This window comes from Takifugu flavidus, chromosome 1 (genome assembly GCF_003711565.1).
Source record: "Takifugu flavidus isolate HTHZ2018 chromosome 1, ASM371156v2, whole genome shotgun sequence".
Classification (NCBI taxonomy): Eukaryota; Metazoa; Chordata; class Actinopteri; order Tetraodontiformes; family Tetraodontidae; genus Takifugu; species Takifugu flavidus.
Genome location: NC_079520.1, coordinates 24,107,052 through 24,125,481, shown reverse-complemented (window position 1 = coordinate 24,125,481; position 18,430 = coordinate 24,107,052). Strand labels below are relative to the sequence as shown.

Below are 18,430 nucleotides of genomic sequence, written 5' to 3'. Positions count from 1 at the left end.
AGGATTTTTTAACTTTTCTTTTAATTTAATCCGCTTAGCAACATAAATATATTGTACCGGTAATTTTTTTTTTTTCTAACGGTGTCTGTAATGCAGCTACCGTGAAATATACGTTTGTATCAGCTACACACAAATTACGCTGTTTATGCTTTTTTACTCAAACAATAAACAATCTAAAACTCCCCGATGGTTCACCTCTAAAATCTTCTATTTTCATTGCGGTGGCGATTGCTTTTGCCTTCCGTCTGATTTGTACAGCAGAAACACCGCGGCCGCCTGCTCTCTGTGTGTTGACCCAGTCTTCCAGAACGTTTTCATGCTCGGGCCACCTGCGATGTTTACGTCTAAAAGCTTCTGTCGTCTTTTTGCTTTGGATCAGTTCTTCAGGCGGACGTCTCCACCTTCTCGCCATTGATTACCGTAATTTATGCCAAGATTACGCGCGACAGCTCGATTTCCTTCTTCAACCGCCAGAGTGATAACTTTTAACTTAAAAGTCGCATCATATGCTTTTCTTCTAGTATTTTCCATGTTGATGAGGGTTAGTAAAAATGACTGATTTACAATAGTTGTGATAGTGCGCCATGAAAAAAAACATAAATAAGCCGCACTGTAGAATAAGCTGCAGTGTTTAAAGTGTAGAAAAAAAGTAGCGGCTTATAGTCCGGAAATTACGGTAAATAAAATAGGCATTTTTAAAAATGATAATGAAAAGTATTCGGAAGCTAATATTAGCAGCTAGGTAAAAGCAAAACTAAGGAGACTGGCTCAGGGGTTGGATTTATTTTTAAAAGATTGTGTTTTTAAAATTCTTTATTCAGATGTTTGGTCACCAACCATATGCTCTTTGAGATTAATGTTCTTACACTTTGTGGAATGATCTCATGTCCCTGAAAATAGGTTAACGGTGGTGTTTGATGACCTTCGGCATCAGCAAGATTTAGGGACGGTGGTTAATCTTAAAATTGGAGACGGAGACTATTGATCAAGGTGACAAAGATGTGCCGCCTGAAAGAACCTAATGACTGAATGTTCTTTTCTGGAGTCTGCAACCATTAAAAATTTATCTCTTCTATTTTTGTAGAATGGAGAGGAAGTTAACTATCCCTTTAATGTGTAGATAACCTGAGCACACACCTTTCTGACGAAGCCTTTTCTGCTCCAATGAATTATTTCTTTAAATGTCAGAAACTGGCTCTCATCCTGCCGGTGACCTTAAGATGAAATCTCCAGGCTGACCCCATTGAACAAAAGTAATTGTCCCAAATCACGAATGATTAGTCTTTTAACTCTGCCTTGTGTTTCAGTGGGCAATCAGAGGACTTGAGGATAAGGGCATGGTGCCAATTAAGACTACTGGCTAGATTTAGCTTTAAACTACACAGCAAGTCTCACACAACACTGAATAGAACAACTAAAGGGCATTGAAACAAACATTAACACCAATGATGCAACTCAAAACTAACATCATAACATACGATAGGCAGAACATAGTCCAGAACACAGCCAAAATTTAATACTTTTCCATGAATTTCATTCAAATCCACTTAGACTTTTTTGAGTTAATTTGCTAACAATCACTGGCTGCCGCATACCTTCCATTTGGAGAGGAACTGAATCAAAATTACTAACACGACATCAAAACAGACCGAAACAAACTGACGTGTAGAACATCATCACGAATATCAACACAACAAACGCATCAATGTGATTAACACAATATCAAAGCAACTCACGCAACATCAAAATGACTTACACATCAAAGCAACTGGCAAACATCAAAACCGCATCAATATGATGAATGCAACATCAAAAGAAGTAACGCAACATCAATACTACAAACGCATCATCAAAGCAACTGACTCAACATCGCGACTAACACATCAATACAACTAATGCAACATCAAAAGAACTAACACAACATCAATACTACAAATGCAACATCAAAGCAACTGACTCAACATCGTGACTAACACATCAATACAACTAATGCAACATCAAAAGAATTAACACAGCATCAATACTACAAACGCATCATCAAAGCAACTGACTCAACATCGCGACTAACACATCAATACAACTAATGCAACATCAAAAGAATTAACACAGCATCAATACTACAAACGCATCATCAAAGCAACTGACTCAACATCGCAACTAACACATCAATACAACTAATGCAACATCAAAAGAACTAACACAGCATCAAAATGACTAACACAACATTAAAGCAATTGGCTCAATAGCAAACAACTAGCGCAGCGTCAATACTACTAATGCAACATCAAAAGAATGAAAGCAACATAAAAATAACTAACAAAGCATCAAAGCAAACACGATTAATACAACATCAACAGCAACATAAATCAAACTGACACATTAACACGACTAATACAACAAAAGAAACCCATCAAAACAGCCAAAATGACACCAAACAAAACTATCCCAAGAATTCTGTATTTCTTTGCCTTTAAATCCATTTTTGATCATAAGTTGAAATGCATTTTTCTGAAACCGTTTGTATTAGGATGTGTTATTAAAGTCATGATTTGCAATGAAATTACTTTATCCCTTTCAGAAAAGTAACATTTTGAGATAAAACATGTGTTTCTTGTTTTTTCACTTGTTTCCTTCTAAAATTGAAGTAAATATACTAGCTGCTACTTTTGTGCTACTGATCCCTCTTTCAAAGAACCAGCAACCACTGTTCTGTTAGAAACAGCTGCCAATGAAGCTACATTTGTTGCAGATTCACATTCATTCAACAGGCTGCAAACAGCATGTTATTATTTCCCCTTTTAGCCTTAAGCTCTCAGTCTGATCCACTCACTCTGCTCTGTCTAAGGGGATTTAAAAGTGAGATTTAACGTTGATTCTCCAGAGCTTTGCTGTCAAGAATAATTTTTTTTCTTCATTTAATACTGAAACAATGTAAAGATAAAAAAGACAGTTTTATTCTAGGCTGGATTCCTTTTAACAGTGTTGACAGGTGTTCTGAGAGGGGCACTATTCACAAACAATGCAAATTATATTAAATCAAATTATATCTAAACACAAGGTCCAATTTTGTTACACATTAAAAATAGGTCATAAAGGCACTACATAGTGTGGCAGATTGTTTTTTAATTTTCTAAAAGAAATTTAAGTAAATACAGAATTGAAATGTCCAGCTGGAATTGTTAAAATGATTAACCCTTTGAAAAGGCCCTATTTGGTGAAAGTGTTTATCAGTTATTGATTTAAGTCTATTAGGACAGGAAGTGTGTATTGATACTCTTGGTTTCGGAGGGGCTAAGCAGCCAATGACACATGAGAATACTGTTAGCCTTGGGGGGGTCACATCAGTTTTCCCTTTGTTTCATCTAAAACCAGCCCGCCTGTGAACAGCTGCTACCCAGGCACAACCAGGATGGCCGTCACTCCGGCATCCTAAAGATTAATGGCAACGCGGGAGAACGGCACATGTTGAATGGCTTTGACATGTCACAAGTTGTTTGAAGCCGATGCCGTGTCATAGGGGGCACGATAGCTCCGTTCTGCACCTGGAGAATGTGGCAAATTGCGATGTGGGGCATTAACACCATAACAGAAAAGAGTGCCTGGCAGCACGCATGCTACACGTGTGAATGGAAACTCTATACACAGCTATTTTTCCTCCCCTCAGTGTAAAATGAATCAGTTAATCCCACATGCCTGGAAGAAAGACCGCCCCCCCCGGGGGAATGATGTGTGACACTGTGAAGGTGGAGGAGGAGGAGGAGTCACAGGGTGAGGAGACGGGGTCGCGTTAGCTTGCAGGCTAACCTCTGTATTCTGTCTCCATTTCCTGCTCTGTTAACTGTGCCAGTCCCTGCAGACGGAGAGACAGACGTATGAAGAGAGAGACAGGCAGGCAGACAGAGAGACAGACGTATGAAGAGGGAGACAGGCAGGCAGATGGAGAGACAGACATATGAAGAGAGAGACAGGCAGGCAGCCCACTCAGTGGAGCAGAAACACCAGGAGCTCGGTGGCTGCCATGGATACACTCCTGGAGCCTCTTTGCCGCTCTCTCTGTATGTTTACCGATCGCATGTGAGCGTGAACGTGCGTGGGCTCTCTTGCGGACTCCAGCCTGGTCACCACACACACACAGCCTTCCATATCTGTTTCTGAGGATAAAAAAACAGTACCTTAAACTGGAGTCTACTAGATTAGTATAGAACCATTGTCATTGTACAAATGCAGTCAGATATCGTTTGGAGCAGATCAACAGATCCACAGGGTAGCTAAGCGCAACTAACTTAAATATAGCGTCTGGATATACAACAATACATACAGAAACAAAATCTAATTAGATACACACAAAGTATAGACAGCAGCAAAGTACAACAGGGTAGTATTGACCAAGGTCCAATCATCGTACAACAAGTAGCAAAATGATACACCACGCGTGACGGTAACGATAGTGTTGTCCTCTATCGCTTCCAAGATGGCACCAGAGTAAAGAGCCTGTGACCCGGATGCTGTTGGGCAGGGGTGGGCATCGAGGGCCGTATCCAAGCCAGACTTTCTGTCCTACAGGTAAACAGTTTCACCTGGGGTTCCATTTACCTTGGTGAAAGCATTTCCTGCCTGGTAGGATGCAAATCCTGGCTTGAATTCAACCCTCGAGGAATGGATTTGACCTCCTCTGATGGGCAAGTCCAATCCATGATGGCCAGGTTTTTTATCCTACTAGGGAGAAACCGCTTTCACCAAGGTAAATGGAACCCCAGGTGAAAGTATTTACCTGTAGGACAGAAAGTCTGGTTTGGATACGGCCCTCGAGGACTGGATTTGCCCACCCCTGCTGTTGGGCCTACAGTATTTTACTTGCTCTGCCTGTGCACCGTGCATGGCGTATCTCCTCTAGTGTAGGGAGCTGGATGACAATGATCCGCTGGGCAGTTTGATGATTCGATGGAGGGCTTTTTTGTCTTGCGTACAACTGGAGATCCAAGCTGCTGTGCAGTGTGTGATGAAGGAATCGATGGCGTGCCTGGAGAAGTTGATGAGCAGGTTTTGCAGCAGGGAAGCTTTCTTGAGATTTGAAGGAAGTGGAACCTCTGGGTGCCCTTTTTGTGTACTGCAGATGTCTGGTCACTTCTGTCACCCTGTCAGAATTCCAAGATTACCTCCTTTGTCTGGCATTCCAGGAGCCCCACCATGGCATTCCAGGAGCCCTGCCTCCTCCCTAGAGACTTTCAGGTTATGAGATCACACCTATCTCAGTGGCATCATCTGCAAAACTTAAAGTGCATAGAAATGCACTTGTGTGGGAAAAGGGAGTAGAGGAAGGAGCTGAGCACACAGGCAAGGTTGGCGGACCAGGGTTTGTCCATGCACACACTCTGGGACCTCGGGAAGTCCAAGATGTGAAAAGTTGGGAGCTGAGCCCAAGGTAGTTCAGCCTTATAACCAGCTAGAAGGATGGGGGGGGGGGGGGTAATTGTTGAGGATGAGGAGCATCCTCTTTTGAGATGACCTGTTTATCTTAGTATGCAAATTGGATTTGATGTGGTCCAGTGCTCAAAGCATTGCATCACTGTGGGCATGACGCCACTGGACGATGCAGGACGGCAGGTGGGGCTGTGGAGATGTTGAGACTGCACTCAGTTGGGCTGTGCAGTGTTTCAGAACCCCCCCCTAAAAAAATGCTGTCCGGGTGCCTTGTTTCTGAGGACTCGCCTCACTCATATTCACACCTGATGCGCTCATAAATCGACTGGATCAGGTGTTACCATGCTTTTATCACCATTACCCAAGGAGGTGGCATCTGTCTGTCTGGTTGTCGGGCAACTCAAAAATCTGAAAGGCTTTTAATGGAATATTCAGGGAACGGGCCAAGAAACAGATGACGTTTTGGTGATGTTCCGGGTGGACTTTGACCTTTGATCATCCAAAGATCAAAGCTTCCTGTCCGTCCGTCCGTCTGTCTGTTTGTCCCTCTTTGGGGGAGGTGTGCACTCCCCAGTTGCTTTTTCTCTTGTTAATTATCTTGTAACTGTCACTGGAACAGCTCTGTCTTGCACTTTCGTCTGTCTTGAAGTCAAATATATTTTAGTTAGAGCAGCCACATTATCATATTAAATACACTTCTGTCCATTTGGGAGTCCATCTAAATAGTGTTTTTGGATTTAAAACATGATGCAATCTTATCTAAAGCGGTCTAAGGCACTCTACTCCTAACGTTTAAAGCCATATAACATAACAACAACAACTGGGGCTACAAATATAAGAGCTGTAACGGTATTATCCACTGTCCTTTTCTCTAAATCAGGAGGTCCATCGTGTCACCACCGGCGATGGCATCAAGCGCACTGACAAGGACGACACAACGGCCAGCGAGGTGGGATGGATGACCTCGGTCAAAGACTGGGCCGGAGTCATGATATCGGCTCAGACGCTGACGGGGCGGGTCCTGGTGAGTCCAGACAGGCGTCACCTTTAGCTCCATCTGTGAGTGACACGTCGGGCGGCTGTAGATGAAACCTGACAGCTGATCACAGACGCAGAAACGTGCAAGGCGCTCAGGTTGAACTGCATTATCTCGTCTGTTAGTGAAAAATGTTTATTATTTAGGATAGACCAGAGGATGAGATCCTTTCTGTCTGACAGGAGGAGAGACTGAGATCACATGGCCCTTCATGGGAGAAACAGACCCAGACAGGAGGGATTTGTAGAGTTTATCTGTAGCATTAGGTCAGCCGAGGAGATGCCATCATGGAGAAGCTGCTCAGTCTGGAGAATTCACTGAACATCTTTGTGTGTAAAGAGGAGTACCCCCCTCCCCCCCAAACTGTATATAGAGGACATTAGCTGGATTAGCTACTCAGGTAGACGGCTACTTCTGTTTTAGAATCATTGTACTTTATCATCTCAGAACATTCAATCAATGCATACCTCAGTCATGGTTATTTTACTGTTATTAGATATCTTCAGATGTAATCCAGCGTTTAAAGGTGACTCTAGTTTGAGACATTTTAAAAAATATATTAAATTGTAATACGAGAGATCTGAGGCCAAAACCTCCAATTAAAAGTTTTGATTATCTACTGAACATCACCAATGGTTGGTAAATTTTTCTTTTCGAATGTTTTTTTTTTTTGCTTAAAACAACTGTGCATATCAGAGAGCAGCAATTGATCTTATACCATAAATCTTAATTATTGACACTGTGAAACCACGATATTGTTGTCAGCTTTTAGCAAAACAGACAAAAATGAAACATCATGAGAGGAGACGCCAAGCGGCTTTGTCTGCACCCATTATCACAAGTTTAATGGCTGATCGGCATATTTTCAATAGCATCAACCATTAAAAGAGATTACTGCACATTGTTGGGCTTCCTTTTCCTCCCTCCCTGCTGGATTCATGCTGAATCTCTCCTGCGTATCTTTCTGACCTGAGCACAGACGACGTGACGGCTAATGTCATCAACTTGGTATTGCTAACGCTAACGCAGACGTAAATGTCAGCTCGGCACCTATCAGAGTATCATTGAACGGCCAACCCTCCCATCATCCCACCCTGTGTGTGTGTGTGTGTGTGTGTGTGTGTGTGTGGGTGTGTGTGTGTGTGTGTATGTGTGTGTGCGTGTGCGCTCGCCCTGTCTCAGTGCTGACTGTACACACAAGTGTTCAGCCCGTGTTCGTCTGCAACCATGGCAACTGCAGCTTACCTCAACAGGGCAGATGTGTTTTTGTATGTCAGCCTGTTTGGGTGGTGGCGTGGGGGCATTAAAGCCTCTTTCTAGGCCATCTGAAAGGAGGAAAAGCTATCAAATGGATTGTGTGTTTCATAATGTATTCCCTGCGTTCATTTTCATTCATTAGTAAATGCCCGTCGAGCATTGAATTGATGTGTTGCAAAACTTTCTGGTCTCCAGGGAGGCGCGGACAGCCTGCTTCCTAATTTAATTTACCGTCAAACCGAAGTTGTGGACTTCATATATGGATCCAGGCTGCGGCTCGTAATGAGGAGAGCTGCAACATTTGACAGCTTGGACGGCACTTTTCTTAAGACCTTTACGTCCGTACGGTTTATTTAGGGAGCAGATCTTCTAATTTCACATCAGCCACATGCAGCAGCGCGCAGATTGGGGACACAGGAGCGTCCCATCTGTCAGTACATGCATTATTATATCTGCCCCCCCACCCCCACAGTTGCATTCTACAGGGCCACCCGTCCAGTTCATCATAAATGGCATCATGCTAATGTTGACTGTCAAAACAAACAGAGCTGCTTCGGGTGGCTGCAGCTTGTAGCTGCGCCGAGAAACACTGCGAGCCTCCTGTAGTGCCGCGTATCCACTTCCTGTCGAGGACGGTCTGTCCCTCCAATGATGTCCCCCCCCGCTGAGAGACCCTTAGCCCTTCTGTGCTTTGCGTCTCAGTTTGATACAAATGTGAATCTTTGATCTTTGGGGGATTCATTGTAAATGTAAATGCTTTATTTTCTTTACATGTGTGATGATTGAGTAAATATTCACTCTTTTGGGCTGATTGAAACAAACCAACTGTAGACCGTAAACGCTCGTGTGTCCTTTGCGGTATTCCTCACTCGCCAGCGCCGTTTATCACCCTGGAAAGATCTCAGATCTTTTTTCTGCGTTGAGAAGCGTCCGGTGGTCTCTCGTCTCCCGTCAACACCGGTGGACAAATGAAAAGTGATGCGTGGGGAGGGTCAGCAGGCGGGGGAAGTCCTATTAGGTGTCAAGGGGACAGAGCCATTTTCTGAGGTGACCGCTGCCAGGGAAAACTGATGGGAAGTAAATAATCGGTGGGTCAGGCAGACATTTTCATCAGCCGGGGGATGACGTGGCGTCCTCCCCCACGGGCCGAGCCGTCGGACCGCAACACAGAAAAGCTTTTTGCCTGATGAGGGAAAGCAGTAAACACTTGTGTGGGCGCTGGTAGCTGTGCTGTAACCGCAGAAATGCCCATAAAGTGATGGAAGCACTTATCCTCGACATGACTGAGAGCGCTGCTGCCCGTGCCCTTTCCCTCGCGCTCCCAGTCCGCTCCTGGCTGCAGCTGGGACGCCAGATGGAGCAGATTCTAGGGACGTGTCGAGGAGGGGGCCTTGTGCCACCTGTGGACTCTGGTGCCAGGAGGATGGCGGAGTGAACAACGTGGGGGCGTCGCTGGGCTCGCCGCCTGCCTCTGAGCTCGTCGCTATTTTTGGGGCGGCGGCAGCTGCCAGGCCCCCATCTTTCTTGGGCTTCCTAGAAGGAAACGCCACGTGCAACTGTTGTTGTCTTACTTCTGTCCCCAGCCACGTGTCTCCAGATATGTTACCGACCTTCCTGAGACCTGAGAAGTATTGGTTGGAATATTCTAATTTGTACATATCAAGGTTACCCTTATGGTACCCACTCTAAGGCTAACATGCTAACACCTCAAGCTAAGACGGTGTTCCTGGAAAAGCTGCTGAACCTGAAATTGAAATTTGTGGCGTGCGAAGGCAGCACCATGGAAACCGGCTCTTCCAGCGTCATGTTTGAGTTTCCGATGACGGCATCGCGGCTCATATCGGGAGCGTCCTTGAAGCGGGTCACGGTTCTGCAGGGAACACGTTGAAAGCGCGTCAGCGTGCTGTTGGATCGCAATACCTTTCAAGTGTAGCTGCCAATCCGCGTGTTCTTTGAATGAAGACTTCAAGAAGAAAAATGGCAATTTCAAAATGTATTTTAACAATAGAACCAATTCGAGATACAAATATTACAGAGCTCCGGGCCAGTTCATAACCCTAGCAACAACAGAGTTAATTGTCAGGGCATGAAGTCTGACAACCTAACTATCCCTTGGCCCAGTCCTTTATAGTAACACACATGCAAATTCACAATGTTCATGCAATCCAATCCAGATCCCCTGCTGGGATGACCTCGTCCTCTTCCTCCAGTCCCATTTGGTGTTGGTAGAGTCCTTCTTTTCCATTATTTTCCCAGGTGGCCAGATCAAAGTTCCCATTCTTCATGCAATTAAGATCATCAACCCCAGCCTGATGTCCTGTTTACAATGATTGTTTAACACCCCCTGCCTGACTGGTCCTGAGATTAAAGTGGAACAAACAACAACCCTGTGAATGGAATGTCTCTGTTCTTTATTACATTTGCTAATGAGTCTACCTTGCCTAACTTCTAAGAGAAGACAGGAACATATGGTGAAACACATAACAAGATAAAGACAATTCTCAACAGTGCCCAAAGCAGATTGTATCAGACAGGAAGCACAAACTGTGTAGAACACGACTTTTTAAAAAAAAAAAAACCTAACTTGACTGTTAATTGTTTCAGCCCCAGCAAGAACCGGGACCATTTCGGGTCACTTTCTTCAGTCTATTCATGAGGTAACGTTCTAAAGAGAACTTGTAAACATCCTCGAGTTTCCAGATTTCATTAGCGGTCATTAGCGACACAACGACCCGTCCGCCTCTCTGCATTCCCAACTCATCACGGACTCATCTCCCGTTTCCTGTGGCAGGAAAAGCCGCCGTCTCTGCAGCCGCTGCTTCCAACCGGACCCTCCTCCATTTTATTCTGCTATTTATGCCGAGCCACACGTCATGTTGGCAGAGGGGTTTGCAGGAGGTTCACTGACATGATGCGAATCTCTGGTTCCTGCCGTCGGTGCTGGCGTCAACTCCTCTCTGAATCCTGGAGAGGCGAGTCATTACGACTGTGACAGGGAGGCACATTTATATTTACTTTTATATCGGCGTCTGTAATCTGTCAGCTTCCTCCTCTTGAATGCGACCTGTTCATATTTAGGCTGGCAGAGGAGGCGCCTCCATCCCCCCATCCTAAGCTCTTTATGCTCCACTGTGAGAGAGGCTGGATTGTGTCCAGGATGCCTTAAATCGTGGCTTAGCCGCCGCGCTACATTAGCTGTAAACTGCAGCAGGAGAAAGAGCTCCATCTTTAAAGCCTCTTCTCTTTTCAGATAGGTGAAAGACCCGATGCTCCTGCTAAGGACGCGGCCGTTTTACAGCCTGCACGAGAATGCACGCTCTATGGGGTTGGCCGTGTCAAACAGGGGATTGGGTTTCAGGCCCGGCGTCATTACAGTGTAGCCTATACAAAATGAAGCACACACTGCTAAGGGTTTAAGGAGGGATCTGGTTTCTAAGGGCTTTAAGCTTGATTATCTTTTAATTATTTGTCCAATATGTCCATTGACTCCAAATGTCTCTGGGCTTATTCATCTGTGTTGGATGGATGTTTTTCTTCAGTCGAGATGGAAAAAAGTTGCTCCTCAGGGGCTCCAGAGTTGTTCTCCTGCTGCATCGTCTCTTTTGTTACTATCTTTGTGGCTTTTTTTTTTTTTTTTTACCCTGCCGGGGTTCGGAGCTCCGTGTGGGTGATGCTAGGATACGGAGCGAAACAGGAAGCGGGAGCAGCCGCCGAGACCCCGCGGACCCGTTCAAACTCTCAGGAGCATGACGCTCATTATCCACCATTGTGGCTCCTACTAGGAGAGGACTCGTGATCAGGGTCCCTCCATGGGTTCGCCCACAAAAACACCCAAATAGCAGCAGATCCTTTGGTTTTTTTCCCAAATTGTGATGGAAAAGGATTTGCAAATGATGAACCAACTTGTGCTCATAAGTAAAACTCCCACCAGTGCCGTCACCTAACTTTCCCAATCTCCTAATATTATCATTACATCCAACGTTGGCTGAAGGAACATCTCCAGATGTGTTATCTTTTGGTTTATTCCCAAGATGTTTGTTCTTTTTTTCCATACTGTCTAATCCCTCGTGCAGCGTTGCTCCCTCCTGCCGACGTCAGCGAAGGCGTCTTTTAACTGGCTGCTGTTGCTCCCTCATCAACTGGACGACGCAATCGTAGCAGCAGCTCCAGGCGACAGTTGCGGAGCTTTGAGGAAACTTCTAGTCTTCAGTTTTAAGTTGATCCCAGTTCCTTCAGTGGTTTTAACTCTATAAACCACGTTTGGATGGCATCAGCCTTAACAAAGTTGGTTTTCAATAAATGTGATGAAAATGTTGATCAAAGATCAAAGATCAAAGATCAGGAAGCCATCAGCGATAGAATTCTGCTTTTATCTGGTCCCGGGTGGAAGCTTAAGCCTGGGGAAGTTTGGGAACCTCTAAAGTGCGTGGATGTGCAATTTTCTCAGAACAGATGGGGGGGGTGCATTTTCTGTGATGGAACTCTCCTGAATCATCATTCACATTCACATTGACATCCACATTTGCATTCTGTCTCCTGTTTGTCGTCATCTATAACAGAAATCCACATTGCTTTTGGCCGTACCAAAACTCTGTGCTCCTCAACCCCTTTTAACTGGGTTTCCTCACAAGGTCGTGTCAATATTTAGCATTTGAAAATTACAAAGTGAACGATTTACTTTTATCTGCATTTTGTTTATTCAGTAAATAAGGATCCTCTGTAGAATGCGGCTCACTAAAGCTAATGTCGCGTTACCTCTGAAATCAAATCAAATTTTAGTCCAAAGTTTTATAACGATCACGTACGATGGTTGGTTGTACGTGACACGGGCAGACGCCATTAATCTGCCATTAATTGAATTTAGCAGCCCTCTGAAACAAGCAGTGCAGTGTTGTGCCTCCATGTTGGAGCTCCCGCCTGCAGGGTTAGAAATTGCGGAGTTATTACTGAATAGCCGGTCCGTCCCTTTGGAGCTGCGGTAATACGAGTTCTGATAATCAGGCGGAAGCAGCTGCGTGGAGCTCCTCTCAAAGCCTGGAAGACAAAAGAATAATCTGCTTTTATTGACGGGGTGAGGGGGGAAATCCCCTTAAAGCCGCCGTTTTCTCTCCCGAGTGAGTGCAAGCATCACAGGCATCACACTGACGCTGCCTGTCAGCGACATCCTGGGCCTGGATGGTTGGTTTTCCAGGACGTCCCGGCACACAGCATATGTGGTTAAGGTGTGTTAAATGGTGGGCAGGGTTAGAGGGGAGGGTTGTCCGTCATGCATAAATGGATTCATTAAAAACCACTTTAGCGTCCCAGCATCTCTCGCTGGGGTCAGCGGCGTCGGGTCAATAAAGCTTTTCGGCCAGCAAATTTAATTACTTCTGTGGGCATCTGAAACACCAAATCCGAGTGTTTTATTAGAGAGGAGAACCACCTGACCCGAGCCAGGTGCCGAGGCAGCTGACCAATCAGCAGTGGCCTGGAGCATCCCGGATAGAAATGACCATAAACCCAATATAATACGTAGAAATGATAGTACGTCGCAAAATAAAGATTCCAGCTGCCGGAACTGATGTGTGTATTAGATCTGCACAGTCAGAAGTTCTGTAGTTTGATCTTATGACCTTATGTCCTTATTGGGGCGCTCCCAACCTCCAGGAGGGTCATCGATCCAACAACCCTCGAGCATCCCCTCAGTCACCAGATAAAGAAAAAGCAACACACATGAACATAACACACACAGTGAGCTACCCCCCAACACACACACACACACACGTGTCTGGGGATTATATAATATTTATCACCCTTTGATTGCTGTTGTCAGTGACTACATGGCCGTTGTGGGATCCGATTGTTTTCCTGTGTCACCATGAGTAACTTTACACCTTCTACCAAGCTGAGAGTGAGCTTTAAGCTGGATGCACATGTTCATCCAAATACAGCAGCGTGAATGAAGCTTCCTACTCAGAGAGCTCCCACGCGGCGCTCTCCTGGGTCTTCTCCAGAAACAAACATTGATAGATTGAAGAGAAACAAGTGATATTAGCACAGCTTGGTAGCATGGTAGCATACTAGCATCAATATAAAGTGAGTAAGCATATTATACCCACGCACAAACCATTTATTTTGTGGTAAGTGAAGCTGTTTATTCTTGTTTATGGAGCATCCTCTGTTCTCTGCCATGTTTCAGGAGCTCCAGCCAGTGTCTCATTAGCATTCACGTTGCATTTTTGGCTGTCATGCTGAGATGTGGCGGTCCAAGCTGTGGGATGCAGATTTGTGTCTCTAATTTTTGAACGGTGGACTTTACAATTGAGGTGTTTCCAAAGTCAGAAAAGTGCAACAGAAAAGGAAACACTTCTCAAAAATTGTCATTTCGACTAGCATAAGCAACAGTTGCTAATTTGCCTTTGTTTCATAGTTATGTCAGTTGTTATTGGTTATATGTCAGAGAATTTGGGGTTCTTTAGGATGTATTTCATTATTCAGGACTGCTGCTGTTTGGTGTCTTGTTTTAAACAAACCCCCTATTTCACCCATTTTCAGCGCAAGCTAAGCTAGCCACTGTAGTTTTACTCTGTTAGCTCTGCACATCCACCATCATTTTTTTATAATCAGAATTTATTTGTCTAATTTTCATGTAGAACTAAATGAATTCTGATAATATTGAACAACCATGAGATGGACGGTTGACCTGAATCTATTCCAAAGATAAGACAGTCTTGAAGAACAGCCTGTACTTGGATGAGTCACCCGGTCAGGAGCCTCCAACTATCAGAAGGTCACGAGTTCAGCCATCTCCCATCTGCCTCACTCTCCAGTCAACAATATTGAAACAATAACAACATCTCTGTAATCTAACCTAGCTCCAAATGTCCCCTTGCATATCTTTTCGGCACCTCCAACCTGTAACGACACTGTAAAGGTCTCAAATGTTCACCTGCGCTCCGTTTCCATCTGGCCTGCGGTCTGTCACTTTTATTGCTGCTGTCGTAAAGATGCTAATTTGCTGTTATCGCCCTGTGAAAAATATGAAACGTGCGGCGGAGCCGTAAACAAGACCTCGTTAGGCGCGGACAGTCGTCACGACTGAGGCGTCTCTGGCGATTTAAGACCCTGTCACACACTTCCAGCAGCTGTATACGTGAAAACGCACAAACGTCAAAGCAAAACATGTCATTTAATCACTCTGCCCTCTGTCTAATGGGTGTTAATGAATTCCCATTTTTCTCCTGAATGATTTATTAGCAGTAAATAAATGTGAGAATTATTACATTTATATATTATAAAGGCAGAGTTGGTTAAAACTCAAGAGGCCACCTGAGATCGCCCACCCTTGCATCATCGCGGTTAGCCGAGTGGGAGCGCCAATCTCTGGCATCCTGCCGATGACAGCTTTGATCGTACGGTCACTAAAGCTTTTAGGAGAATACGGAACAAACTGACCTCTGTTGTTTTTAGACCCGGGAGCAGCTGAGAGTCCCGGACCGCTGAGTTGGTCAGGCATGTTTAGTCGAACCCTTGTTAAGCCCGGTTAGTTATCCAAAGGGCTGCTGTGGAGTCATTTCATCCATTTTGTCTTTAATCAGCGTTTTCTTTTGTACTTCTCTTGTTGTTGTTATTGTTGGCAGCTGATTGAGTCGCTGCAGGAAGAGTGGAGGAGTTCTGTGATTTACTGAGCAGGAGCGCCGCTGCCAAACCCTGCTGGCTGGGAAAAAGCTCTAGTCCATTCTTTAAAAAGAAACCAGTACTGCATTAAAAAGGATTGTTTTATGTGCTTTTGACCTTAAAAACAGGCCTCTCGCTTTACTTTTATGTATACATGTCCAGCAACACTTTAATTTTCTGTTTAATTATATAAACTACAACGGAAACATTATATGATGATTCAATAATATTGTTACATTTTGCCACCAGCGTGATTAAAAATACCCAGAACTTTTCATTCAACTGATCGTTACTGCTGAAAAACAGTAAAAATATAACTGGCAGCACTTATTTTTGATATCAAACAGGCATTAATGGCAGGATGTCTAGAATCCAGCATCATTAAAATAGAAACAGGTGTCATCTGCATAGAGATGAATCCTGATTTTCTGATAGAGGTTTATCGTGATCATAATATCAGCTTTACAGGACAGAACAGGAAGAAAACACCACCAGGAAGAGGATCGTATATCAAAGTATATAAACTATAGTACTTTACTTGACTGTATATCATTAAAATCCGTCAACTCTCAGTAGTTTAATGGCAACATTGAAATCGGACGAGCTATCAGCATTCACTTTCTATCAGTATTCACTTTATTTGATAACGGACACGTTCACTCTCCATATTTAGACCAAACAAAGACTCTGAGTGTCATTTATTAAATCTGAATCCTTAATATCTGGGCTAAATAAACCTCCATGACTCATATGTTGGTGTCTGCTCCTCCATATTTGTATGTTTATCAGCTTTAAGCAGCACATCCCCTCACACATCCCTATATGTGGAGCCCCCCCCCCCATTTCTATACTAAAAACACACATAGGAGAGTGATAGTATAATGTGGGTGGGGCCAGCTTGGCAGATACCTTATAGACCCAGATGTGAGCACTGCCACCATTCGTGGCAGCTAAATGTGGCAGCTTGTACCTCCTGCTGCCAGCGTTGGGCATATTTTGGGTTGCTACCAGTGTCTAAACTGGGATGGTCAGATAAAGAGATTTCCTCCCTCTCAGGAAGGCTGAGGGTCAGATTAAAAATGCATCTGGGGGAGGGGCGGGGGATTTTGTCTTTGGGGAGCCATTTTCGCAGGCTGACGATACAATTTCCCATCATGGAAATGAATTAGGCTGAGCTCATTCATTATGGATGCCCGTCGGTCCCCATCGGGTCATTTGTATTTGACAGGAGCCGGGACAGGTCGAGCTAATGGGACGCTGCGTCTGAGGACGCTAAAGAGAGGACCCATCCAAGCCTCTCTGTCTGCGTCACTGTTGGGGAAGTAAAACCTGTCTTTCCGTGGCAACGTTCCTGCCATTCTGCCGGAGCGTCTGATCCCTCCCGAAGCAACCGCCACTGTGCTTGCTTCCTGTGTAACTCTTTGTGTCTCCAGCTAATCCCGGCTCACGGTGGTGGCGGCGACAGTTGTTGTCACCCAGCGGCTCTTGCTTTGTTCCCCAACACCTGTCCATCTCAGCTTACGCCCTTCAACCTGCAGCCCTTCTGTCTGATGTGGTCTCGGCCTTCCGCAGGTTTCGGTTTTCAGGCGGCTGCCGAGGCCATGAGCCGCCGCCGCAGTAGCATGTTTGTCTGTGAAAGCTGAAGCCCCAGTGTGTCACCTCGCCCACTCTGACGCTGCCAATTTACACGATGAGGCGACTCGTGTGTTTATTTACTCTTGTATGTACAGTAGCTGATGAGTGTCGGTGTCAGCGCCGCTCCCCCACACCGACGCTTACGTTTGTATCCTCGCAGCATTTTGGTCTGCTAGTTAATTAGCAGCAAACATGCTAAACACCTGTAAACTCACCTGTAACACCAGCGCCAGGGGAATTTAAATTGCTTCGTTTCAAGCTTCCATCTGCCTTTGATTTGTGTTTTGTCTTTGAAGAGCGCCGCCGCACGAATGGTGCAAATTTAAGCTCGTTGAGCGTTGTACCGATCAACCACTAATCCGTCCCTCTTCTCTCCAGGTGGTGCTCGTGTTTGCTCTCAGCATCGGAGCTCTTGTTATATACTTCATCGATTCCTCCGAGTAAGTATTTTCTTTCGTTTCAGCCTTTGACACTGTCCTCGCTGCTAATTCTGCTCTGGCTGATGAATCACCGCTAACTCTCTTTCAACCCCCTTCATGTACTAATTCAGTGTTATATACTAACGCCGGGGCAGCATCGCAGTGATCCAAAGGAGGTGGGTCAGAGATGAAAGGTCACGCTCCGATGACAACCAGCAGTCCCGCGGCAGCGTTGGTAACAGACGCTGCTCAGACGTCTCACTGAAAAAGGCCCAAACTACCCAGAGGTCAAGGAGGGCGAGCGTTATTTTAAAAGTGGAGATTTTGCCTCTAAGGTGTATCAAGACGTGTAGGGTTTTTTTATGCAGCCTGTCCTCGCGGATGAAATGGGCACAAATGTCTGCTTCCAGCCCGGAAAGAGCAAATTTCCTGCAGAAAACAATCGGCGTCGCTCATCTAGGAGGAAACGCGAGGCCCTTTAGCTGCTGCCGTCCAGACAGGAAGGACAATTAAGAAACGGCAAAATCTACGAAGATGATTGATCGGATCGCCGTTGGGGCCTGAGATGGCGTGCCTGTGGCTAGCCTTATATGTCAGAATAGTCAGGGGTCAAAGGTCGCAGCTCCGACCCCCATTGTTAGTGCAACCTTATTTCATCAATGCGCGCTGGTAGAGTTCCATCCCACCATCTATGTGTGGAGAAGGTGACGCCAACGGTTCCCGATAGCATTCCTAATGACGACGGGTGACCTCTAACCCCTTCAACCTGCTCATGGACAAGAAGGGGACAGCGTTAAATAAACAATGGGAGTCGTTTTGCAGCGTCACTGTTCATATTTCTTCCACTTTGCTCACCAGTTCAGCTTCCAGGTTGGTTTATTAAGCTGATTTACTTCCCAATTTCAACCCTTGACCACACCTGAAGCCTTAGAGGGGAGGGTTCTGGTGTCTTGTACGGGGCAGCAGACTGTAACGGATACAGCTCTTCCTGTAATTAGTCCTG

The 18,430-nt window shown here is 45.1% G+C and overlaps 1 protein-coding gene and 1 long non-coding RNA gene across 13 annotated transcripts in view; one reads left to right on the top strand and one right to left on the bottom strand.

The window, feature by feature from the left end:
• LOC130535860 (calcium-activated potassium channel subunit alpha-1-like) overlaps positions 1–18,430 on the top strand; it is a 53,812-nt gene that overhangs the window by 4,667 nt on the left and 30,715 nt on the right. For all 12 annotated transcript variants that reach the window (XM_057052361.1, XM_057051347.1, XM_057051524.1 and 9 more), the window contains exons 2-3: positions 6,302–6,445; positions 17,387–17,448. In XM_057052361.1, the coding sequence (XP_056908341.1) occupies positions 6,302–6,445; positions 17,387–17,448 (206 nt within the window). The remainder of the gene's footprint in view (positions 1–6,301; positions 6,446–17,386; positions 17,449–18,430) is intronic.
• On the bottom strand, positions 1,963–15,395 carry LOC130538410 (uncharacterized). The gene is made up of 3 exons (XR_008953861.1): positions 15,152–15,395; positions 4,066–4,151; positions 1,963–3,850 (listed from the first exon to the last, which is right to left on the bottom strand). It is a non-coding gene; the product is annotated as an uncharacterized LOC130538410 (long non-coding RNA).